This window comes from Catharus ustulatus, chromosome 18 (genome assembly GCF_009819885.2).
Source record: "Catharus ustulatus isolate bCatUst1 chromosome 18, bCatUst1.pri.v2, whole genome shotgun sequence".
Taxonomy (NCBI): Eukaryota; Metazoa; Chordata; class Aves; order Passeriformes; family Turdidae; genus Catharus; species Catharus ustulatus.
The window spans coordinates 7,856,626-7,879,440 of NC_046238.1; the positions used below are offsets into that span (position 1 = coordinate 7,856,626).

The 22,815-nt window shown below is 48.9% G+C and overlaps 1 protein-coding gene across 1 annotated transcript in view; it reads left to right on the forward strand.

Annotated features, from left to right (window-relative positions):
• PPIL2 (peptidylprolyl isomerase like 2) overlaps positions 1 to 8,691 on the forward strand; it is a 67,029-nt gene extending 58,338 nt beyond the window's left edge. The window contains exons 17-20 of the mRNA XM_033075941.1: positions 4,840 to 4,912; positions 5,045 to 5,107; positions 5,569 to 5,708; positions 7,321 to 8,691. Coding sequence (XP_032931832.1) covers positions 4,840 to 4,912; positions 5,045 to 5,107; positions 5,569 to 5,708; positions 7,321 to 7,414 — 370 coding nt within the window. The 3' untranslated portion in view covers positions 7,415 to 8,691. The remainder of the gene's footprint in view (positions 1 to 4,839; positions 4,913 to 5,044; positions 5,108 to 5,568; positions 5,709 to 7,320) is intronic.
• Positions 8,692 to 22,815: the final 14,124 nt, after the last annotated feature.

Below are 22,815 nucleotides of genomic sequence, written 5' to 3' on the forward strand. Positions count from 1 at the left end.
GGCAGAGCAGTCCTTTCGTGCCAGGTTCATCTGTTGAGTCTAGTTTCAATAAGCTTGTTCTCCATGTTGTTTTATTTTTTCAGCACCTTTTATTACCATGTCTTGCCTGCTAGATTAAGCCCTTATCTAGAGATGGAGATGTTTTGGCTGCATCCTTGTTGCACATTTGAATTGCTCACTCCATTGCAGATTGGGTGTATGCATAGAAAACATTTTGTCCTGAGTGTACGTGTTTGTGCACATGTGTGTTGTTCTCTCTGTGTGTGTATATAAGTGTATGTTCTCCTTTTATTAAAAATAACCTTCAGGGCAGAATGTGTTTACAAAAGAGCAATTTTTATTTCTGGTTTCTGTTTGTGGTTTAAAGCTTTTTTTTTTTTTTTTTTTTAAAAAATAAGTCCAGACATTGTTCTCGTATCATCTTCTGACCAGGAAACTCTATCATGTTGGCCTACTGCCATCCCCAGCTTTGCAGAAGGCTGAATTCCTATAATTCTTCCAAACAAAAGTATGAGAGATAGGTTCATGTGTGAATATCTCTGGGCCTGCAGGGGAGATGCATTTTTCTTTGGGGCAGCACTAATAATGTACAGTGAGACCTTCACTGGCAAATTGCAAATGGACAGAGCCTGCTCCAGATGTTTCACTTCTGCATCATGCAAAGCCATTGGCAGTGGTTATGAAGCAAGGTTACTAGTTTACATAAAGGAGCCTTAACTGGAAGTAAGATTTTAATAACACATCTAAATGTGAAATGCAAAGATTTCCAGTGCTAACTTAGCCAGTTTTCAAGAAAACAGAATTGCATGAGTAAGGGCACGTTTTGTTTTCAATCCTTTGCTAACAGAAAAAAAAAAAAAAATCCTAAATGTACCTGCCTTGTCGTTCATGCTTAAATGTAATGCAACATTTATCAAGCTCCTCTAAAAATACAAGCTGTCTCAGGGTTGCTGAGCTAAATATATAGTTGAGATCATAATTTTTCTGTTCAACATCTACTGGAAGCACACAGCAAACTCTCAGCTTCACTGGTTGTTCTGATGTGAATGATGTCTTGAAAGTGTCACCCTTTTCACTGTAGGGTGTCATCTGAGCACCTTTTTAAACCTCAGTCAGTTTAGGAAAAAGGCATGTGTGACACCTTATAAAAGGAATAGACCCAGAAGCAGTGGAAAAGGTTGAACTTGTTTATGCCCTTCTCCCCTCCCTTCCCTTCCCTGCTGGCTCCCAACTTGGCACAAGTGACATTGCACAAGACCAGACACACAGTGTGAACTGTCACTGTCTGTGTCACACATTTAGCACATGTAGAGTATAAAGGGATGTGAGTCTGAATTTTTGGAATCTGTATTTTATTTTACTGAAAATTATGTACAGATTTCCTTGAATATTAGAATAATATTAAATAGTGGCTCTTTAGAGAATTTTTTAAATGTTTTTATGTACTGATCTGATGGTCTTTTCATTTGTATGGGCTCTTTTCTTCACCCAAAATGTGTGTTGTTGGGCAGGCAAAGAATTCCAAAAACTTCTCTGGTGTGTTGGTTTCCTCATTCAGTGAGGAGCAGTTGCTGTGAGGGAAGCCAGTGCATGGGCTTTGACACATCAAACTGATTTTAGTGCTGCAATGTAACATCATGAGATTTGACAATAACAGCATATAATGTTTCAAGGGCCTGCATGTACCTTGTCTCTCTTAGATCAGAGGAAAGCTTGCAAAAGCCTTTACAGTTTGGAATATTCAATTTCTTTTGCATCCAGCTCTGCCAGGTTAGTGTGCAGTTCAGTTTTTACTGGATGGGTGATGTTTGCAGTCAGACCTTGTCCTTTTTGGATGTTAATTTTTAGTGGTGAGATACCAGCCTCAGCCAGGCCTGACCCTGACAAAGCTCCCAAGTGCTCCCTGAACAAAAGTGACTCAAATATTATTTTCTGTTCCTCTGTCCTCTGAGCTGGTGGTTTGTATTCAAATTAGGTTGTTTTTTTTTTTTAATCAGTATTGCAGCAGTGTCTTTATACAGACAAAAACATACATTGAGAGCTGACTGTGCTGACAGTGTAATACACAGAGATGCTCTGTGCAGAAAGCTGGAGAATGCAAGGGAGAGAAAAGGAAGCAATTTTCCATTTGAGAGACAAGAAGTGAAGAAGAAAAGAGAATTACATGCTCTGCAGGCATAACAACTTTGTCTTCTTCCCCCTTAGCCCTTCACAATCATGCCAAAATAGACTATTTAGGTCATTTACTGATGACCTGTGAATGCCATGTCTATCACAGCCTTTCAAAATGTACAAGTGACAAAATATTACCAATAAAGTTTAATTAGCAGAGCAACTGAAGATCTGGTAGCATCAGTAAAATGCATTAGGGCTAATATTGTGGGAGGTCTAGCTATGGGCTAAGGGATTACTCAGCTGAGATTGCCAGTGCACAGCTGATCTGGCCATTTCAAATTATCAGAAACCTAATTAAATGAAAACATACAAGCAGATAATGAGTGAGCTGTTGGCTAGAAAATCCTCCGATATTAAATCAGAAGTTTCCTTTGGGGCAGTTAAAATACAGTGAATATATCTCAAGCTGGGTGTTAATCACCAGTATTATAACTGAATCTGGTATTGGCCTGGAGAGAGATTTTAAAATTGAATTTTTGTTACGAACTTTCCAAAGTTCATACAGGGTCCTCATGCCCTGTCCAGCCTCCCCCAGTCTGCTCTCTCCAGTCACAAGTGACTGAGGCTGTTCTAGCCTGCATCCATGGGTTTTAATTGCACCTAAAAGTCACAGCCTGATTACAGAATATCAGCAGGCCCTTGGGAATATATTTTGGAGCAGCACTGAAACATGAGCAAGCACAGCTGTGCTGGGGCAGGTGTGAGAACACCCTCTCTGTCTCAGTTATTCTCTGTGGTGCGGTCTGTCCTTTTGGTTGTGGTTACAGCCTGTCCCAGCCCACGGGGTGGCACTGAGGGCACTGGGGGCACTGGAGGAAGTGGATTTCTCCATTAGATCAGCTGAGACTGTGGCAGGTGAGAGTCAGAGGCCTCTCCTGGTGCTGGCTGGGCAGACTCTGCCCTGCTGGGACTGAACAGATGCCTTTGAGAGGGAAATACCCTGGTAGGAGAGTATAAAGTGTATAAGGGTGACTGTGAATATCATGTGTTTTGGTCAAGGCATTGCTTATTTCTTTGATATGAAAGCAGAGTTAGGTGATAATATGCTCCACATGTTCCACTCCACCAGTTTGCTATCCTTTTCCCCCACCAGCTTCATTTAATTTGATATTCCCCCATTTCATCTGCCCATCCCTTGCCAGCCTCCCTGTGCTGGTGCTGCAGTCCCAGTGACAATCAGGCTTCAAAACAGTTTTCCCTCAGTGGAAGCTGGGGCATTGCTGGCTCTTGACTTGCCCTGTCCCATGGGCAGCCCTGGACTCCTCAGTGGCCAATTCCTGCCCCTGCTGCTGATCTTTTGGCCCCAAACTCCCCTGGCTCCTGGAGCAGTGTTTTTGAGAATTACAGCTGCTTCTCATTGTCCCACAGCTGTTAATATGGGCTGTATTTTTGGTTCCTGGCCATGTGGCTTGGCTCTATTAAAACAGATGTTGTCCAGCAACAGCCTGCTTTGCTAATGGATCTGGATCACTTGGCATCAACAGCCTGTCTTCCTCTTTATTTACTGCTCTTCTAAGAATAGCTGTTTTCAAATTTAATTGTGGATGATGAGGTGGATAAAAGTGTTAAATACCCTGGGACCAAAAGCTGATCCCAGCAGGACCCCTCTGAAAACATACTGACTCAGTGGTTCCTGTTTAAAATTAGATTTTGACACCTGTCAGCCAATTTTTTATTTAATGTGTACTGCATTCACTTTATATCATTCTGGTTCCTCAATCAAAATATCAGCCGCCTTCCAGAAGTCTGTTCCATGGACACTGTTATCCCTGTTAACCACATCTGTTGTCTCAAAGATAGAAGGTTGTTTGACACTGTTTTCCACAAAACCTTGTTGATTGCTGTTACTTATTTCCTTTCTTTCTTAATCATGTCCTGTCTCCGCTATTCCATTATTTTGCTGGGATAAATGACAGGATGACAGGTTTATAATTATCTGGGTTTCCCCATTTATCCTTTCTAAATATGCTTTTCTAGAATGTTCCCACCATTCCACACTTTTTTAAAAAATAAACATGCAATAGTCCAGAAAGCCTTCAGCCTTAAACATTTTCAAGCAAGTGTTCAGATATGTTGACTTGAAAAGTGAAATGCCAGGGATCTAAGGCCCTCCTGTGTGAGAACTGCTTTGAGAAGTGTCCTGGCCTTACCCTGTGGCTGTGACTTGATGCTCTGCTGCCTTCCCAGAGCCCTCATGAGCTCATGATGTTCTTCTGGAGGAATTCTGTGCTTTCAGTGTCAGTGGTGTTAGTGCAGACAGCTCTGCCACTGCTCTCCTGTGCTGCTGTAGTTATCATTCTCTTCCTGATAAATCTCTTAGGTCTCAGTTTGAAAACAAAGAAGAAGAAAAGGCTTGTTCTTCCTCTGGCTGCTTTGTGTGGCTTCCAGGTTTTGGGCTTTGCTTTGCCTCTGTGTATTGGACTTTTCCATGTTTTGTTTAATTTTAAATTCAAATCCCATATTTGAGGAAGAAATTCCTGTCTTCCACACTGAATGGCATTATCTTAGGTCTTCCAAACACAGTTGCTGATTCCTCTCTTCCCAAACACGATGATTTAAAAATCTGCTAGAGTAATGGGCATAAATGAGATATATTAAAGGTAAGGGTGTAGGAAGATTTTGAGTATGTTGTGACAACTGGATAACATGTCCTTCCTCTTTTAGGGTGGTTGGTGGCTTTGAAACTCTGACTGCTATGGAGAATGTGGAAAGTGACCCAAAAACAGACCGTCCCAAGGTATCTGTGAAGCACTGGGGGCAATGGCTTCCCATGGCAGTGCTGGTCACGCTGCTGACACTGCTTGAAACCAAAACAGGGGGAGATGGTACAACTTAATCAGTAATGGAATGACTGCTCTTCTGCTTCTAGGAGGAAATAAGAATTGAGACAACAACCGTTTTTGTTGATCCCTATGAAGAGGCAGATGCACAGGTGAGGTTGTTTGGGTGGTTGAGGTTTTTTTTTGAAAGGCCAGAGCTTTTCTGGGGAGAACTTTGCAACTCAATGTCTTTTCTTTGCACATGGGCAGCCCCCTGGCCCATCTGGTTGCCAGCTAAGATTAAGCAGCTGCCATTCAGCATTGCCCTTTTGCCAGGATCATCCTGGTCGCTCTTTCAGTGGAGAGTTACTCTTGTAACCCAGTCCATCAGGCTTCTGATGGTTCCTTTCAAATGCCCCCAAATGTGGTAGCTGCAGGTGAGAAGGAGTCTTGCTGTAATGGCTGCAGACAGCCTGTTTGTAGTGGCCCTTGAGGGCTGTCTCCTAAGCCTGCCCTGTAATCTCAGTGATGCAGATTGCTGGTTTAGAGTGCTTTAAAGCTTCAAAGAATTGTAGACATTTTCTCCTTATTCTGCACATCTCTTGCAACACATTGCACCCTTTGCTTCCCACAGGTCGCTGCTGAAAGAGAGAAGTTCCAGCAGGAAGAAGAGGCAGCCAAAATAAAGGCTGAAGTGGTCCCACCAAAGAAAGAGGTTCAGACTCCTAAAACTTACCGGCAGGGGATTGGAAAATACATCAACATGGCTGCAGCGTGAGTTCCCTGTCCTTCTGATTTTTGCTGAATATTTTAGGTGCCTTTCCTGCTGGGTGCTGGCCCTGTCTAGTGCCATTGCTCGGATGTTTGGTTTTGGCCAGCAAAGACACCCTCATGTAGTCCTAACAGTCAAGAGTTTACTTCACTTATGTTGTTTTTCAAGGTCACATATTAACTGAGCTTCTCTTTTAGCCCTTGAACGTGACCAAGTTGGTCTTTAAAAGCATTTGCTGACTTCAGAACTGTAGATATATTTCCAGAACTCAGAATTCTTTGAGGAACTGTACTGTGTCACTTCCTACACCATCTTTTATCCTCTTCCTTTTCTACAGCTATTTCTGAAGACCATAATCCCACAGATGTTGCTCTTTTAGCAGCTTCTACCCTGCACAAAGTAGCTGCCCTGGACCCCTGTCAGTTTGCTGCTCTGGTTCCCTGTTCAGCCACACAAACTGCTGTACCAGCACACTTGAAATGGCTGGAAAGGGGAGCAGGTTCCCAGGCTTGCTGTGGGAGCACAGGACAGCTGGGTAGCTCCAGGGTACCTGGCTGGTTGGACAGGCTCATCCTAAAGCAGCCTCTCCCAGACACCCTTTGTACCCTGTCAGGATTGGCAGCACTGCTTTCTTTCCTAAGGACAGCACAAAATCCTGGCTGAGCAGCAGCTTAGCATGTGTTTTGGAAAAATTAATATAAATGCCTTCCACTTGATTATTAGCAGACTTCTCTAAAAGCATTTTCAAAAATGCTGTTGTCTGTCTACTACATAAAGGCCTGTATTTATGCATACACAGATCTAGGCAGCCATTTAATCAGCTTGTGTGTGCCTCTGTGACTTACAGGCATTTGCATAACTGTGAGAACAGAAATCTGTTAGCTCAGGTAGGTCAGTTTAGTGTGTCAGTAAATTTTTTCAGTTGCAGAATATTGTGTGTCCCTTAAAATAGTATGCTCAGCTTAAAACTGCTGACATGCTGCACTCTTATTTACAGAGGAAATCCAGCAGTTGTGACTCTGTGGAAAAGACCAGGTAGTATAGAAAGGACCTTCAGTCATTGGCAGATTTAGGGTTCTGTGTTCTCCCTATCAGCTGCTGATATCTGACTAAAAACCACAGCACGTGCACTGGCTGCACAGCGTTCCCTGGGGTTGCAAGCTCTGCTCAAGAGAGGCAGCAGCAACTGCAACAGGCTGGGCTCAAGGAACAGGAAATATTGGAAGAGCTCTCCCAGCTGCTTTATACCTAATTTGCCATAAATCCTTTTGCTGCCACAAGTGCAGGTGAGCTGTGGGGAAAACTCATGGCTCATGTTTTCCTGACCATGCTGAAAAGGTACAGCTGTTAAATCTTCAGCTCTGGCCTGCAGAACTTTCTGTGCTTTGAACACATTCCTGGGAGTGTTGAAGGCCTGATCCAAACCATCCCATGGACTCATGCTCCCTCTTTTTGGCATGGAGCAGTCCCCATGCTGGCATGGAGCTTGTACATCCCTGACAAGGGATGGGCTGGCTCCAGTATTGCTGGTTCTGGGAGAGAACAGGCATCCAAGCTGCCCTGGTCCCACTGGCAGTAAAGACTCTCTGAGAGCTGTTTTCTTTCTGGCTGCAGGAAGCGCAGCGTGGAGGATGATGGGCCCTCAACCAGCACAGCTGTGAAGAAAGAGAAGAAGAGCACAGGCTTTGGGGACTTCAGCTCCTGGTAGCAGCGTGGGGAGCCCAGCACTGGGGCAGCACAGAGCAAACAGGAGCCTCCCACATGGCCCCAGAGAGCCCAAAAGACAGTCTGTCCTGGGGAGGGAAGGCACCAGCCTGCCCTTCCACTAGCAGAGAAAACTGCTGCTTTGTTGAGGCTGATTAATGTGGCTTTGTTTTCTAGAGAGCACATTCCCCCACTGCATCTTCCTCGAAGGCTGTTCTGTTGTTGTTTTGCAAAGCAGGGAGCAGGCAGCCCAGCTCCCCGGGGATCAGCTGGAGCCTTTCTCTTCGTGGCTGGCAGCAGACCAGGCAGAGCCCAGCCTTGCAGGGCACTACTGCAGTGAACAGCTCAGTGGTGAAAGAACTCCTTTTACAGGTAATCGTTCCCAGACCAGCCAAGTGTGCCAAGCCAGGGAATGAATTAATGTGCTGGGAAGCTCCTGTGCTGCTGGAGAGCTCTGTGGAGGGGCTCCAGCCTGTCCTGCCCTTACCTTCCAGCTGCCTCCTGCTGGTTCTCAACAAGGACCAATTTTGTCTGGACTGACTCCTGTCATCTGAAGGCCTTGCTCACTGCAGATGAGCCCACTCTGCACCCGTTAAAGCCTCCAACAGCCCAGGAAACTGCAAATCTGCATTGGAGCCTGGGGCAGCTGCACCACTTATTCCTCCCAGTGGCTGCTCTTCCCTGAGCCTCTGGACAGACAGAGGTGCCAGGATGCACCAGTTCACACCTGCCCTCAGGTGCCAGAAACTACAGCCTTGAGTAACTGAGCAGGAATAGAAACAACTCTCTTGTTTGTTTTTTTTAACACCCGTCCCTAAAGCCTGGTCCTTGCAGAGTAACACACCCCATAGTCTGCTCCGATGTCAGGCTTCCCATCATTAGGAAAAACCACATAATGTAGCTGACAGGCATCTCAGATATTGCCATTACATACCCATAAATTATTAGGAATCTTAATAAAGGCCTTATGGGGTAAAGATATATCAGCCTGTTAAGTTTTAATCCCAAAGAATCTGTATGTTACCATCACTTAGACACAGCAGGCTAGTCCTGGCAATCACTGAATATCACTTTCAGTTCATTTTAGGTGTTTTCAAATAAGAGAAATGCCCTCCCTACCTCCCATGTGGCTGAGGAGAAAGTTTTGTAATCACCTTTGGAACAATACATTTGTATTGGTAGTTTCATTCTTTAAGAAAAGACTCCATTTATAGGAAATTGCTGTAAAAACTTTTGGAAATATTTTGCATTAAATGCTTTTATTTTCTTTTGAGTGCTTGACTTTGACTGTTCAACTGTTATTTCCAGGATCACAGCATTGCACAGTTGATTGTTGTGCAAGGAAATGATTCATTCCTGCTTTTTAAGATGTTCATAAGGAATTCTGGGACCTCTGCGGATATGATTACATCTTTGTTAAATTATAGGAAGTTCAAATTAATTTGAAAGAATAATAGGGGGGGTTTGTTTTGCAAACGTCTGAGTTTGAAATAACATGTTTGATTACTGGAACAGGGGATTTGATGGTACTTTCCTAAAGCTGAATTTCTTCTGTTTTATCAGAACCTCTTGTTTCTCCTACACTGCCCTTTCATGATAAATTGTTATTGATCCCCTTTACCTAACTCATACTTCAGCTCACTTTTGAATAGTCAAGTTCACAGCATTGCTAGAGCTGGGATAGGCAATTTTATTAATCCATAAGTATAAAATGCTGGTTTTGTACTAGATTAAAATGGAGATTATATGAAAGAAAGGGCTTTTGATTACAGGGAAGGCAGCAGAGGTGTGGCAAGGGCTCCCATTTCAGCAAGTCCTTGCTTCAGATTGATCTGAGGGGCAGCAGGCTGTGGAGATAACTGCTCACTTTCCTGTTCTGTTCCAGCTCAGTGCAGTCCCTGGAGGATCACTGCTGTGCACAGCAGTGTAGAGGGATTGCTGCCCTTCCAAGCACTGCCTCTGCACTGCCCCTTTGCTCACCATTTCCCACCATAACATTGGACACAAAAGAAAGAGCAATTTCCTGCCTTCTAGGAAGGCTGAGTGTGACCCTTTCAGTTTTGCTCCAAGCTGGGGTGAAGCTCTCCAGCCGTGGACCTGGATCCAACCCTCTGGCCTGCTGGTGCTCCCAGCTGCTGTCTGACTCCCAGGCTGGGGGACACTGGCTCTGGCTCGTTCCCAGGGTGCTGCAGTGGCCCAAGCATTTGGCCAGTGCCCAGTGTTGAGTCAGCAGCCAGACTGGGAATCGTGAGAGCTCTGCAGGGCCAACACTGTTCCATCACAGCTCTGCAGTTTTGTCCTGCAGAGCCCCACCTCTGCTCCCTCCCACACCCCTAATTGTGTGAATTCAAGTCATTTTTTTTTTATTTTCAACTTCCAGTCATTGGAATCCACAGGGCCAGTGTGACAGAAGCTGTTCTCTGAAAGATGGCAGGGACACAGAGAGCAAGGCAGTGGGCTGTATCCCTCATTTTTCCAAAACCTGGCTCTTTGCAGGGTGAGTTGTGGTTTCCATTACCTGAGCAAGGAAAGGGGAGGAAGGAGACTGCATTGAAATCCCTTTTTCTGCTTTCATCACTTTGTGCTCTGGCAAAAATGGTGTGTTAAGGGAATACCCAGCCAGCTCCTGCTATGGCCAGAGGGATCAGCAAGAATTGTGCAGCCTTACTACAGGAACTCACTCCTGGGAACCACTGTGCTGTTTGTAAGCACATTTTTACATTCTTTGTCACTTTTCCAGTAAATGTGCTTAGAGAGAAAAAGTAGGATTTTAACCAGGGGCTGAAGAAGCTTTTGTCTGGCCTTGACTAGAATAACACCAGTACTCTTGTACTTTGCACTGCTCCATACCTGAGTTGTTCTGCTGAAAGGCACTGGGTGACCAGTAAATTCATTGTTTCCTGAGATCTGGCACCACAGCAGAGAGCGAAACACCCTGGAGAAGGCAGTGGTGTGTGGTGGGGCTGGCAGCCGGGGCCCATTGTTTCCATACACAGAGAGGGGGCTCACGGGGGACTCAGCTCTTCACCTCTGCCTTTTCTGGCATGAATTCAGCCTGGCCCCTCAAGGAGCGAAGTATTGTCTGTGTGGGAAACAGCACAGACTGAACAGTTTTTCAAGCCAAGTAGCTGCAACTCTGTTATCATATTTACCAAGAAAAAAAGCCAAAAATACTATTGTTTGGTTAAATTTTTCCCATTCCCTGCCTGTTTGAATGGCTGCAGCCCGGGAGTTCAGACCCACCACTTGCTCTGCTTCAGCATCACATGGTTGATCATGGTGGTTCCCATTTCATGTGGGGCCACAAACTGTGAGAAGTCAAACTGTGTTTGAAGGTCTTCAAGGAAATCCTGCTTTTCACTCCAGCCCCTTCCAAGGCACAGCTGAGCCCAGCAGCGCTGTGAGTGCCCTCAGCTGTCGGTGGTGTCACAGGCCATGGCTGCCCTGCAGGTGGAGGAGCAGCTGGCGGATAAACCTGGGTTCTGAGTATCAAACACTTCTGGGATCCCCCTGCCACCCATTGCCAGCACCCTTTGGAGGGAACAGGATGTCGGAAAGCTGGCACAGGAAGCATATTTTAAAAGCAAGAGAAGGGGATTTGCCGAGACACCCCCAAGCTTGCACACTGTTTGTTTTGGAGGAGGCAAACAAACGCCCTCAGACGGCACAGGAAGGGGCGGCAGCGCCGGGCCCGGCCGGGTTACAGCGGCGGCGCGGCCGGGGAGCCCTCGCTTCCTCTCTTTGGGAAGTGCTTTTGTTATCTCAGCCTTGTGGAGGATGTAACCGGCCTGTGCTGGGACTGTGGGGAATGGGCCAGAGCCATGGCCCGGCAGGGACATTCCCCCATAAGGGGCACGCAGCTGTTCGGGCCAGGGCCGGTGGTGACGGGACGAAGGCGGGAGAGCCGAGGCCAGGGCCCCCTGCGGTGCCGCCGTGTGGGGCTGGGACCTGACGCCATTTTGCTTCAGTGCCTGAAGCGCTCGGCCCCGGGGCACCGACCATGAGGGGCTGCTGTGAAGTGGGGGCCGCGCTCAGAGCCTCGGCACGGCCGGCACTGACTCAGCCTCCAGGGAGCTCAGGCGCTGCAGCCCGGTGACTTCATCCTCTGGAAATAGCAACCGAGGAGGAACCATCTCTGTCGCTACCATACCCGTACAGACACTCAGCCAATAATGGCTCCTTGGCTAAAATGTATATTCCAGAAAAGGCACCTGATTCCCTGCAAGGGCTTCAAGGGAAAATGACTCCTGCAGTTCCCCTGGTTGCAAAGGAAAGCAAAGCCGTGGCAGCAGCTGGCAGTGGCTGTCTCAGGTAACAGGCGTCGTCACTCATCACTGAGTCTTCCTGAGGTTTCTGCTGGGGCAGCGCAGAGCAACCCCCGATCATCCAATCTCTGGCCCTGCCACAATGGCCAGGGATGCTAGAGTTCCCAAAAAGGCACCCTGGGGGTGTCCAGTCTCGGTTTTTCCGGAGGAATAGTGAAGGGACAGGACTTGTGGCACTGGGGCCAGCACGATGCCTCAGCTGTGGTGAGAAAAACCTCCCCAGCCCCACATCCCCAAGCTGGGGCAAGCCCATGGCACAGGGCCAGCACTTGCCCCCTCCAGCATTGCTGTGGAGCTTTCAGCAGTTAAAGCATCTCTTCAGGCTGGTTTGGAGGAGAGCTGTAGGACTTCATTGAATTGTGAGGGGCAGAGAAGGCACAGAGGGCTCCAGGATGGGCTGAGATTGATAGATCTGACCAAGGGAGGAGGAAACAGAGTGGGGATCAGGGCAGCCTCCTAGGCCCCTCTACCATTCCTGACATCACAAAGAGGCCAAATTTCCCCTTTTATACAGAAAAAAAAAGGCTCATCAGCAATCACAGGAGGCTGGATTTGACAGCTCATAACTCAATGACTTTTAAAAAATAGCCACAGCCTGTTTTAAACAGTGGTCAAGGTCTCCTCTGCCCTTCCCCCTGGAAAGCCTTCCCAACTCTCACTTTTCTGATATTAGATTCTTTCCCTAATCTTTGGCCTTTAGTTATTAATGGCTAATTATATCTATTTGCTTTAGTGCCAACATTGTCCTTTAGCTTGAATAGCTTTTTTGCCTCCCTAATGTTTGCTTCCCAGCGCTATTTATAGATAGCAATTGTATCCCCCCACAGCCTCTGTTGTGTTTGGCTACATGGGCTCTGAGCCTTTGGCCTCCTCAAACTGCCCTCCTGCCTCCCTCAGTGTCCTGTTCACTAGTGGAGGGGGTCAGACCAGCCCCCAGCCAGTGCCTGGCTCTGGGAGAAACCAGTTTGGTGTCAGCACTGGCCACGATGCTTTTGGGACAGGAACTTGAGGGGGGAGCTGTGTGTCTCTAGGGAATCCTGTGGGGTTTTTTTTTAGGCAGCCCCATGGGGTTGTTTTTGTAGGCAAAGGCAGGAATCACTCCAGGCTGCTCTTTGCCTTCCCTGTCCCTGCTTCCACATTTCTGTGGGGGGAGAGGAGCACCCGGCAGCACAGCCCACCAAGGCAGCACGAGAAGGCGTGTGATTCCTTGCTGCACTTTCATCCTGGGATGAAAGGGATGATAGAAAACATTTGTTTTTGTGATAAAAGCAATTGACCCGGGAGGAATCCGCCTCCCCAGGGTGGCCTGCAGCAAATCGAGGAGATAAGGCATAACAGGCAGCAAACACCAAGTGCTTCCAAGCCTCAGAGCAGCTGCAGAGCAAATCCCTCCCTGCGTGGAAGGAAACCCACTCTGGGCTTCCACAGCTGCTCCCAAGCCCAGACAACAGGACCAGGGATGGTTTTAGTGGATTTTGTTGGGAACGGGAAGGTCTGCAGAGAAGGACATTGTTTGGGTTTTTTTTTAATGAATGGCCAGATTTTTTTATTGGAGACATCTTCGCCACAGATCTCAGCTGAGCTTTTAATAGATGGGTTCCTTGCCAGCGGCAATTGCAAATTGATTGCAGCAGAAATGGCAAGTGAAGACAAATATAGTGCAGGCTGCCTGCAGGGAGAGTGCGCGGAGGAAACTTTGGATGCTATTTTTGGTGTTTTGTCTCCAGTGCTTACAGTATTTCTAATCTTTGGGTTTCCTTAAAAAAACGTTTGGGGTTAGGACTTTTTATTTATTTTGAGAGGTTAAAAAAAGTTCAGTTCTCTGGAGACTGTTGGGTGCCATGTCCATGCCCAGCTCTGTGGAGCTGCTGGGTGCCGAGGCCCAGGTTGGTCTGGCAGGAGGGTGAACTGGTGCTGCTGCTGCTGCCTCCATCCCCTCCCGTGGGACCAGAACTGGGCCTGTTTCACTCCCAGGGACTGACACGGAGCCAAGCCCTGATTTCACCCAGATCCATGGGAACCTTGTGGGGGGCAGGAAAGTACAACACTCTGGCTCATAAAGAAAGGAAATTCTCCCACGCTGCTGAGCCATGGCTGCACCACAGGGGCTGCCAGCAGTAGCCCCAGCAGTGATCTGCGCTGCTCAGCACCAACACACTGAATTGCCCCAGGCCCCAGCTGCAGGAGCTGCAGCTGCCAGAGGCTCCCGAAACAGGGAGACCCAGAAGGGTGCTGCAGGTGAAGCGCTTGACGTGGAGGGTGTCAGCTCAGGATTGCAAAATCATAAATCCAGGTGTACCCAAGAGTGTGTGTGCTGGCGTCCAACTGCAGGGAGAGTGGGAGGAGGGCACTGGGAGCCACTCAGGGTACTTGGCAGGGCAGGAAAACACTCCAAGCTATTACTGGGCTTGGGGACCCACAGCTGGGTGACACTGGAGTGGTGTTAAAGGCTGATACCCTAACCTTCTCAGCCCCGGGGGATGGTCAGGACATGGTGGCAGATTGAGGCACAGTCCCAGGATGAAAAGCAGAGGTGTCTCACTGACACATTGTGTCCATGGGTGTGAGAGATAAGGCTGCGGTTAGAAATAAAGGAGCAGAAATGCTCATAAAAGTGACAGACGAGGATGGGGAAAATCTGGGTTTAACTGCAGAACGGTGAAATAAAAGCAGCTCACTGCAGGGCTGGCTGTGACCCCACAACCAGTGTCCATCTGCTAGTCTGGGGTGTTTGCAGCAACAGCTCAAGGGAGTCCATCAACATCTGGCAGCATTTTGGACCATGGAATAGGGTTTATTTGCTGCATAGTAGGCTTCCTGATATGAGAAGCCCCAGATGTTCTTCTGCCATCTTTTTAAACATCCCTGTTTTTGCAGATCCTTTTTCGCCTTGATTTGATCAAGCTGCAGTGTGTCATTTACTTAAAAATCCCTCTATTTTCCATGCTTGCCTTTAAACAATGTAAAAGACTCCTCTCCACCAGCATGCTGGATGATGCTGGCATTGGAAGAAAGACAGCAAAAATGGGAAAAACAAGTTGTTTATCAGTGGCTCAGTGAGCCCTTTAGCAGAAGGCACCTGTGGCCCTGCCACACCTGGCCAGGCTGATGTTGCATGTCCAGCACAGCCCAAGGCTTGTACCCAGATGCTCAGCATTGCCCACCATGAGCCAGGGTGGGCTGTAGCTGCTGACCACCCCTGGGAAGAAAAAAAAATTGCAAAAAAAAAAAATAGTTTTAAGGCAGTCACTATCATCTAACTGATGAATCTGTAGCAGCTGCTCAGCCTGCAGTGCAGGATCAGGATCCCAGTGCCCCACGGTACTGCCTGTCCTGCCCCACTGGGCACCTCTGGGAGAAGAGGCTGAGTGCCAAAGTAGGCACATACCCTCTGCCTGGGGTTTCCCAGCTGGGAAAGTTTTCAGCTGGCCTTGCTGAGGCTGGAATGTGCAGATGTACCAGGGAGAAGCACAGCAGTGCTTGGGAGCAGTCCAAGGTAAATGCATTTGGTGCCACACATGTCTGCCCGGCTCCACCACTGGCACAGACGCTGGCACTGGTACTGCACCACTGCAGGGTGAGGCTGCTGACCAGACAAACTCCCTTTTGGGGGCTGCAAAGGTCCCAGGGGCAGCACACGCCAGCTCAGCCCCCCCAGGAGGTTATTTCGCAAAAGAAGGCAGCTTGTGGAGGAGGTTTTTGTGGCTGGGGATCAAAGTCCCTGGCAGCCGCCCAGATTCCCAGTATTTAGCTGTTGCACAGCCCGGCTCTGCAGCTGGGTTTGTGTGCCAGGCCGCGGCAGGAGGCGGCAGGGAGGGGGAGCCCGGGGCCTGCGCGGGAGGAGGGCTCGGCTGTGCCAGTGCTGGGATGCTGGGGTCAGGCCTCTTACCTCTCCCCAGGAAACATGGAAATGGGGGTCAAGCCCCATGGCGCCCCTGGGAAGGGCAGGTGGGAGGCAGGTATGCTTCGGAAAGGGGCTGACCATGAACAGGATTCCCAGTCTCCAACAGTCACAGGGAAGCAGCTTTTCTTTGTCCAGCAGTGGAAGTGTTGTCCATTTGCCCAGCTGGGACACTGCAGCATCCCAGCTAGTGGGAGCATGGCTGGACCTTCCCTGTCCTGATCTGGGCAATGCCAGCCTCACCCCAGGCAATGATCCTGCTTTCTCCATCCTGCTCCATATCTGTCAGTCCTGGGCTGTCTCCCGGTCCCCAGTGCTCCCAGGGTCTCAGCTGAATAAGCACATTTTTCACCGTGTTTGTGGCTGCAGACCTTGTGGAGCTCTGGGAGAAGGCAGGCAAGGACACAAGGAAGACGTCAACTGAGTTTTACAGCTTTGATTAGTTAAGAGCATATATTTACATAGTGAATAACCTGAAGGGTCACATTTTAAGAGACTGATGTATTTCCCCCTCCCAGGCAAACAGCATGCTTATCCCTGCTGGGTCTGTGGGGTGGGACACAGAGCTCGGTTCCCTTGCCAGCCCCACTCTCAGTGCAGACAAGGAAACCAGTAACACCACCCACCCCACCTTGCCAGGGCTAAGTCAATGTTTCTGGTTTCTCCTCTGCCCATCACCATGCGGCTTTTCCCAGGTCCGGTCTTGCAGGGGTGTAGTCGGTGCTCCCTCCCTTGTCTGTCTCTGTTGGTTTTCCATTTCATCTGGCCGTATTTCCATAACCAGTTATTTTGGGGGGCGAGGTGGGGGGCGGCTGTCAGCTGTCACCTCGCAGTGACTGTGAGTGGCAGCAAAGGGCTGGGTGTCACCCGCCATTCCCATCGCAGGCCGGGGCTGAGGGAGCACGGCTCGCCCGTACTATCACTGATCCCGCCCACGTCCCTGCCGGACACTGACAGCAGACACTGGGCTGGCAAGGAACCAGACTGGCACTTGCCACAAAAAAAGGGTAGAAAACTGTCAGGTTTGGGGCCAGGAGCCGTTCCTGCTGTATTATAATTGGCAACCTCTGTTACAAGGAAAAACAACAAAATCGAGAATAGATGTAAAGAGCAATGTGGTTTTTTTCTTCGTTCAGCTGAGCTGTCGAGAATAAATCACTGGGTATTTTTGCAAACACTTGGCGAGGCTGGGGAAATCTGCTGGGAGCCGTACTGCTCAGGTCGGGGCTGTCCTGCCAAGAGATGATTACAGCCTGTCCTGGGGACAGAGGAGCGGGGAACTGGGCCAAGAGGTGTCTCAAGTCCAGGAGTAGGATTACAGGCTGCGGGGTCAGCAAAACCCTCCCGTGCTCTGGGCGGCACCTGAACCCTTTCCAGAGAGGAAACCACCCGGAGCACTGCTGGGCCTGGCAAAGGACCTATGGTAGGGGGCAGGGGGCCTCCAGCAGCCCTGCCAGGAGATGGCAGATGCTCAGGGGAGAATTAATCAGTCAATATGTGGCATTTTTGCCCAGCATTGAGATGAAGGGTCTCATCTTCTGCCATCCCACGTGTCTGGGGGCCAGGGTGCTCCCCAGGCCCACACCAGGCTGCGTCCCACAGCCCTGGGGTTGGAATGCTTAGAAGCAGATCCCCCTGCTCCTGACCCCCTTCCTGGAATTGCACAGCGGCAAGGTGAACATCTTGGCAGATTGTGACCTCTCCGTCAAAGTGTAGATGTAATTTGTAATGTTCCTGTCTTAAAAAAATAAGTCACTAGAGTAGGTTAAATATCCAGCTCAGCACAGTGCCTGGAGTCTACTGGAGCAGTTAATCTATAACAAAACAAGTTACATGTTGCTAGAGCTTGGTCTCTTGGGTTTTTTAGCACGCGTGTGTTTTTTCCAAGGGAGGGGGCTTGCACACACCCCACTCGCAGAGCATGGCTGCTCTGTTGAGGGATCAGTGCCAACCTCAGCTTTGTTTGGCCCAGGGCCCAGCTCTGCCACCTCCACACCCCTGCCACACTTTCACCTTCCCTTAAAATCAATCCCACAGAGCAACAAGGAGCAACACCACGGAGCAACAGCAGAGGCAAACCAAAGCCACTCAGAGTCAGTACCAGGGGGACACAGTTGGAGGTGGTGGCAGAGTGCTGAGGGATGAGGAGCAGGGGACAGTCCTCAGGTCTCTCTCTGTGCCCATCCAATAAGTCCAGCATCCAGTGCTGACCACAGGGAGACTTCCCTGGGAGAATGGCAACAACTTTCAATTCTCTATCCAGTGTGTGAAGGGATCAGAGATTGGTGTAGCTCAGCTTCATGTAAACATGGGAAAAAGAGAGGAAAGTGGGAAAAAATGAGGAGGAGGGATAACTACCTGCTCTACTGATACTGCCCAGGGCAGATCTCCCTGATCTGTGATGTGAGGGCTGGAGATCCTCACACAGCCCAGCTGCTGCCCTCATCTCTTGGACAGAATTCAAGTGTAGGACCTGCTGCCTGGCTCAGAGGTGAGCTTGGTTTTCAGAGCTGACATGCAGAAACCAGAGAAGTTTCCATGAGGCCCTTCACACTGGCAGTGTTGGGTGAAGCCCTGGCTCTTGTTACAACTCCTGGGATTTTGGAGTGGCAAAATGCTGGTGTGTTAATGCTCACAAACAGGCGCCAGAACAACAGCTTGTGTGAGCAGAGGGATAGGATGTTCCATCTTGAACCAGCTCAGCTCCCTCCTAGGCACCAATCCTGCCCTCAGGAAGTGATTATGTCCCAGCCAGCCTAGTCAGGCAGTGGTATTGCTGGACATGAGCAGCTCACAAAGCCAGTAACTACTCCTGGCTGTCAGGCTTGGTCTGATTGTGGCACAGCAGAAAGGAAGAGCCAAGGAGAAGAGAGGAAAGGAGAAAAAAAGGAAAAAAGAGAAAAAGAAGAAAGAGAGAAGAGGAGGAAAAAAAGGACAAAGCCAAAAGATGCAAAGGAAAGCTGCAAGGGGCAGCACTGCTGCATGATCAGGAAAAGGCTGATCTTGGGGGAAAAAGTCTTGGGGGGCTCCCACCCCCTGGAAAGGACAGCTGGGCGTGCTGCTCATGTCCCATTGCTGCAGCTGCAGCTCACATTATGTTCATTGCACTGAAATAATTTTTCCTTTCAACACCAGGAGCCTGAACACCAAGCAGGCTCAGCACAGTGCTCATGTCCCTGGGTTGGGGCTGGTTTCCAGCAGGAGCTCCCAGCTCCATCACCTGCTGCTCTGGACAATGCCCAGCAGCCAGGGAGCCCCTGGGCTCCAGCAGCTGCACACAGCTCCAACACCTCACCTGTGTGTGCAGAGTGTGTCCCACCTCGATGTTCTTTTGCATCCATAATGCAAATGGGAAAAGCAAAGATTAAAAACACTCTCCCCACCCTCTGGCACAGATGCAAACACTTTGTCATGCAAACCTCTGTGTAATGGTCACTGCTGTGCTGATTTAACCCACCCTGTGGGCTGGGTGCCTGCTTGCCAGGCCAGCTGCTGGATTTCTAGGAAACCAAGGGCTGAGGCAGGTATCTTTAATACAGATTTGTGGTCTGATGTGATCAGAGGCAGAGCAGCGGACCAGGACCATGAGTGTTGGGCCATCACCCTGTGCTATGCTGGGCAGGAGCAAAAGCCCTTGAGCAGGAGAAGCTGCTGCTGCCAAGACGAGATGTGAGTGAGACATCCACACCCAGAGTCCCGAGTGGCAGAATGAGTCACTGCCCTGTGCTGACAGCATCCTGCGCTGGGACACGCTGGCTCCACACCCCCGTGGGTCTGCTCAGTACAGACTGGGGGCTGAGCAAGGTGGGGGCTCTTCTCTTGGCTACACTGCTCAGGATTTCAGCCAGCAGCACCCATGGTGTGGGGTGAATCATGATATCAGCCTCACCTCTTCCCTACTGACTTGCATTAACCTTTGGATAACAAGCCCTGGGACACAGAAAGCATCAGCCTGAGCTCCCCACTGCCTGCCTGCCCCTTGGCATCCTCTCCTAGCTTGGCAGGGACACTGAGCTGCACAGCACTGCCCTATGGACCAGGAACCACCAAGGCAAATCCTCAGGTGGGGCTCAGCCACAGCATCCCCTCCATGAGCAGTCAAAATACTGCTGAGCACCAGGGCAGCCAGCACCAACAGCATCCTCCAGCCGAGCCCCTGTGGGAGCTGGATCTCTCCAGCCAGGGCCTCAGTGTCTAAACATCACCGTGGGGCACAGGGAGCCTCTAGAGCTCCTGTGGCAGGAGGAGGTTTCGCAGCCCATTGCCTCGGTAACACCCCCTGCCCGCACTCAGCTGCAGCACTTCGTGAGTGATGGGTTTGCATTTGTACGGTGCCTTTTGCCAGAGGATCTCGGTTACTGCTGCAAATGTTACGTACTTGTGTGGAGGCTACACACATCAGTCACATGCCACACCTCCACAACACATCAGGTCCTCTGAGACAGAATCACCCGGGGAATGGTGGAGAAGAAGCAGATGCAGTTATCCCAGTGGGGTTTAGTCAATACTGGGCAAAATCTCTTATCTTGTGAAGCTGCCCAGAAAGTTTTGACTGCCACACATCTTCAGGACACTCCTTTTTGATCTGAAACCAATCAGACATCAGACAGGACCAGGTATTGCATTTGTCTCCAGAAAAGCAGAGATTATTCTAAGTCTTGAGGAATTACCAAATTTGAGTTGACGTTGGGATGTATTTTTATGCAGATGAGCCTTTGGTAAGTCCAGCACTCACAGGTAAGGTGCAGCCAGGTTTTGGCATTAACCCCTATCACAGATCTGTGTCACATGGGCAGCTATTCCTGCCCAGACAAACGTGACAATCAGTCCCCTGACCCAGTAAATGCTGTGACCAAGAGGGGTTTCTAATAAAGGCCTGGGGATCACAGCCTGTACAGTACGGACAGCTTTGCTGGATTAGAAACCTGATTAATGGCCTCAGGGGAGATTAGAAATTGCTATTTTGAGAGGGGGTTTTCATAGCAGGCTCTGCGTAATCACAGCACCAGAGGGACAGCCTTATCCTGGCTGTGTTCTGGGGGAGCTGACACTTCTGGGTGACCCAGGAGGCCAGGCCAGGGAGAAACATTTGTCTCTGCTAATAGGGGGAGGCATATTTACATGTTTTAGCTCTGAAATACTGAACAAACAAGGCAAGATAATCATTAACTTCAGGAGCTGTTAACCTTCAGTGTGAGTTTTGGCCAGTAAAGGAGAGATCTGCCAGAGCAAGGTCTCTGTTTTAGTAAACATTGAAAGAATGACGTGAGAAAGGTTTTGTTTTTGTATATTATGAGTAGGTAATTAAAGGGCATTTATTTGTGTTTCCAGCCTTGATGCTGTGAGAAACTTTTCATTGCAGAAGAGAGGGATGAAGAGGGAAAGAGCACTGTTAAATAAAAATCCATTATCTTAATCAGCTTGGGAGCAGGAGGAGCAGGGGCAGTAAAGCACTGTATTGCTGGGAGGCTTGGGTCTGCAGCTCATACATGCTCATTTGTTGTTGATTATCATGCCAAAGAAATTATATTTAGGCCAAAACCTTGCTGCAGGAGCTTAATCAGTAAAGCAGCGATAGTTTAGGAGCAAAGAGCAGCACCTTGTCCTCTGCCCTTGAGGTTTAGGGACTGGCCATGCTGGCTCCCAGCACACCCAGGCAGGCAGGGTGGGAGCACAGGGCTCCCTCGGGTTGGTTTGGCTCTAGATCAAACCATGAAATATCTGTCTCATGCCTGACCCCAAATCATTGCTGTCCCTTGGGCAACACATTCTGTGGGGGAAAGAAGAGGAACAATGAAAAAGCAAAATTCTGCAGACTTTGGTCTGTTATGGGTATCATAAAAAAGTGGGGAATTGAGGAAGGAGGAAGGTAAAAGAGGAAGGGAAGATAATTTAAGTGGACAAGCAGAAGCAGATTTTCAATCTTATCAGTTATAGCTGGTAACAAAGTGGAGTGTGCCAGCCAGTCAATAGTGCTTGTTTGACCACCAGTGGGAAAGAGCTGATAAATTCATCTCTAAGGAGATTATGGCCAGAAAGAGCCTCTTGCCCCAAGGAGCAGCTGCTGGAGCTGTGGGTTGCCGGCCCAGCCTGGCCTCGGGCAGTGCACAGGAGGCTCCGCTCGCTGCCCAGCACAGGCTGTTCGGGCAGGGGCACGTCCTTCTCCACAGGGCACACAAAAAGCAGTGCCATTTGCCATTTAACACAGCATTTAACTGCTCTCTGCTGGAGAGGGACAGTTTTGGGAGAGGCCTGACGTGTCACAAAATGTCACCTTTTTCCACACATTTGCACTTGTGCTCGGTGTGCAGGGCAGGCTGTCAGAGCTGCACCGATCCAGCTCTTTCCTGGGCAGAGCCACCCTCGCAGCACGCAGCGGTCAGTCCTCACTCTCCTGTCCCAGTGCCCCACATACCTCTCACACACCAGCTTTATGGCACTCAGCACGTGCCCCTCTAAGTGGTTTCACAGTGTTTAGCAGTTCCAGTTTAACAAAATAAAGGTTTACCGTGATAACATCAGCAGGTTTCCCCTGCGCATGGTAGAGAATCTATTAATATTCATTTAGGAAATATATTTGTTTAGGAAAGCCCCCCCAGTCCTCAAAAGCACGTGCTTTACAGCTTCAACCCAGCCCCCAGATGTAGCAATTTCCCCAGGGCCCAATTGCAAAACAAGCTGTTCTGGCCCTTGGCAGCCCTGCTCCCTGTCACAAGATTCCGGACTTCGAGTGGGCTTTTAAAGAAAGTTTTGGAAAAAAGTTTGTTTGCACAGGCAATGCACAGAGCTCCTGCAGTTGGGGTTTGGTTTTTCTTTTTGTCCTTTTAGTGTTACACCTCTGTGGGAGTGGTTTTACATGACCCTGTGCTGAAACATTTTGAATAATAGTTTTTGCAGCTTATATGATTTCACCTTTAAATGGATAAATACCTCAACTCACAATTCAAACACTAATGCCAAGCATTACTGCCACTCAACCAGCAGCTAAAAAAAAAATCCCAAAACTTTTATCATAATAAGGCAGTTTAATCCACTGGAGTTTTAACTCTGCAACATTTGAAATATAAGAAAAACATTTCAGATGCCCAATAGAGCATTGCTGCTCTGTCATCGGCTCCAGGTCCCAAACTGGAAGATTTTGCTTATGTTGTAAATCTAATTTAACTTCTGTCAGGTGTA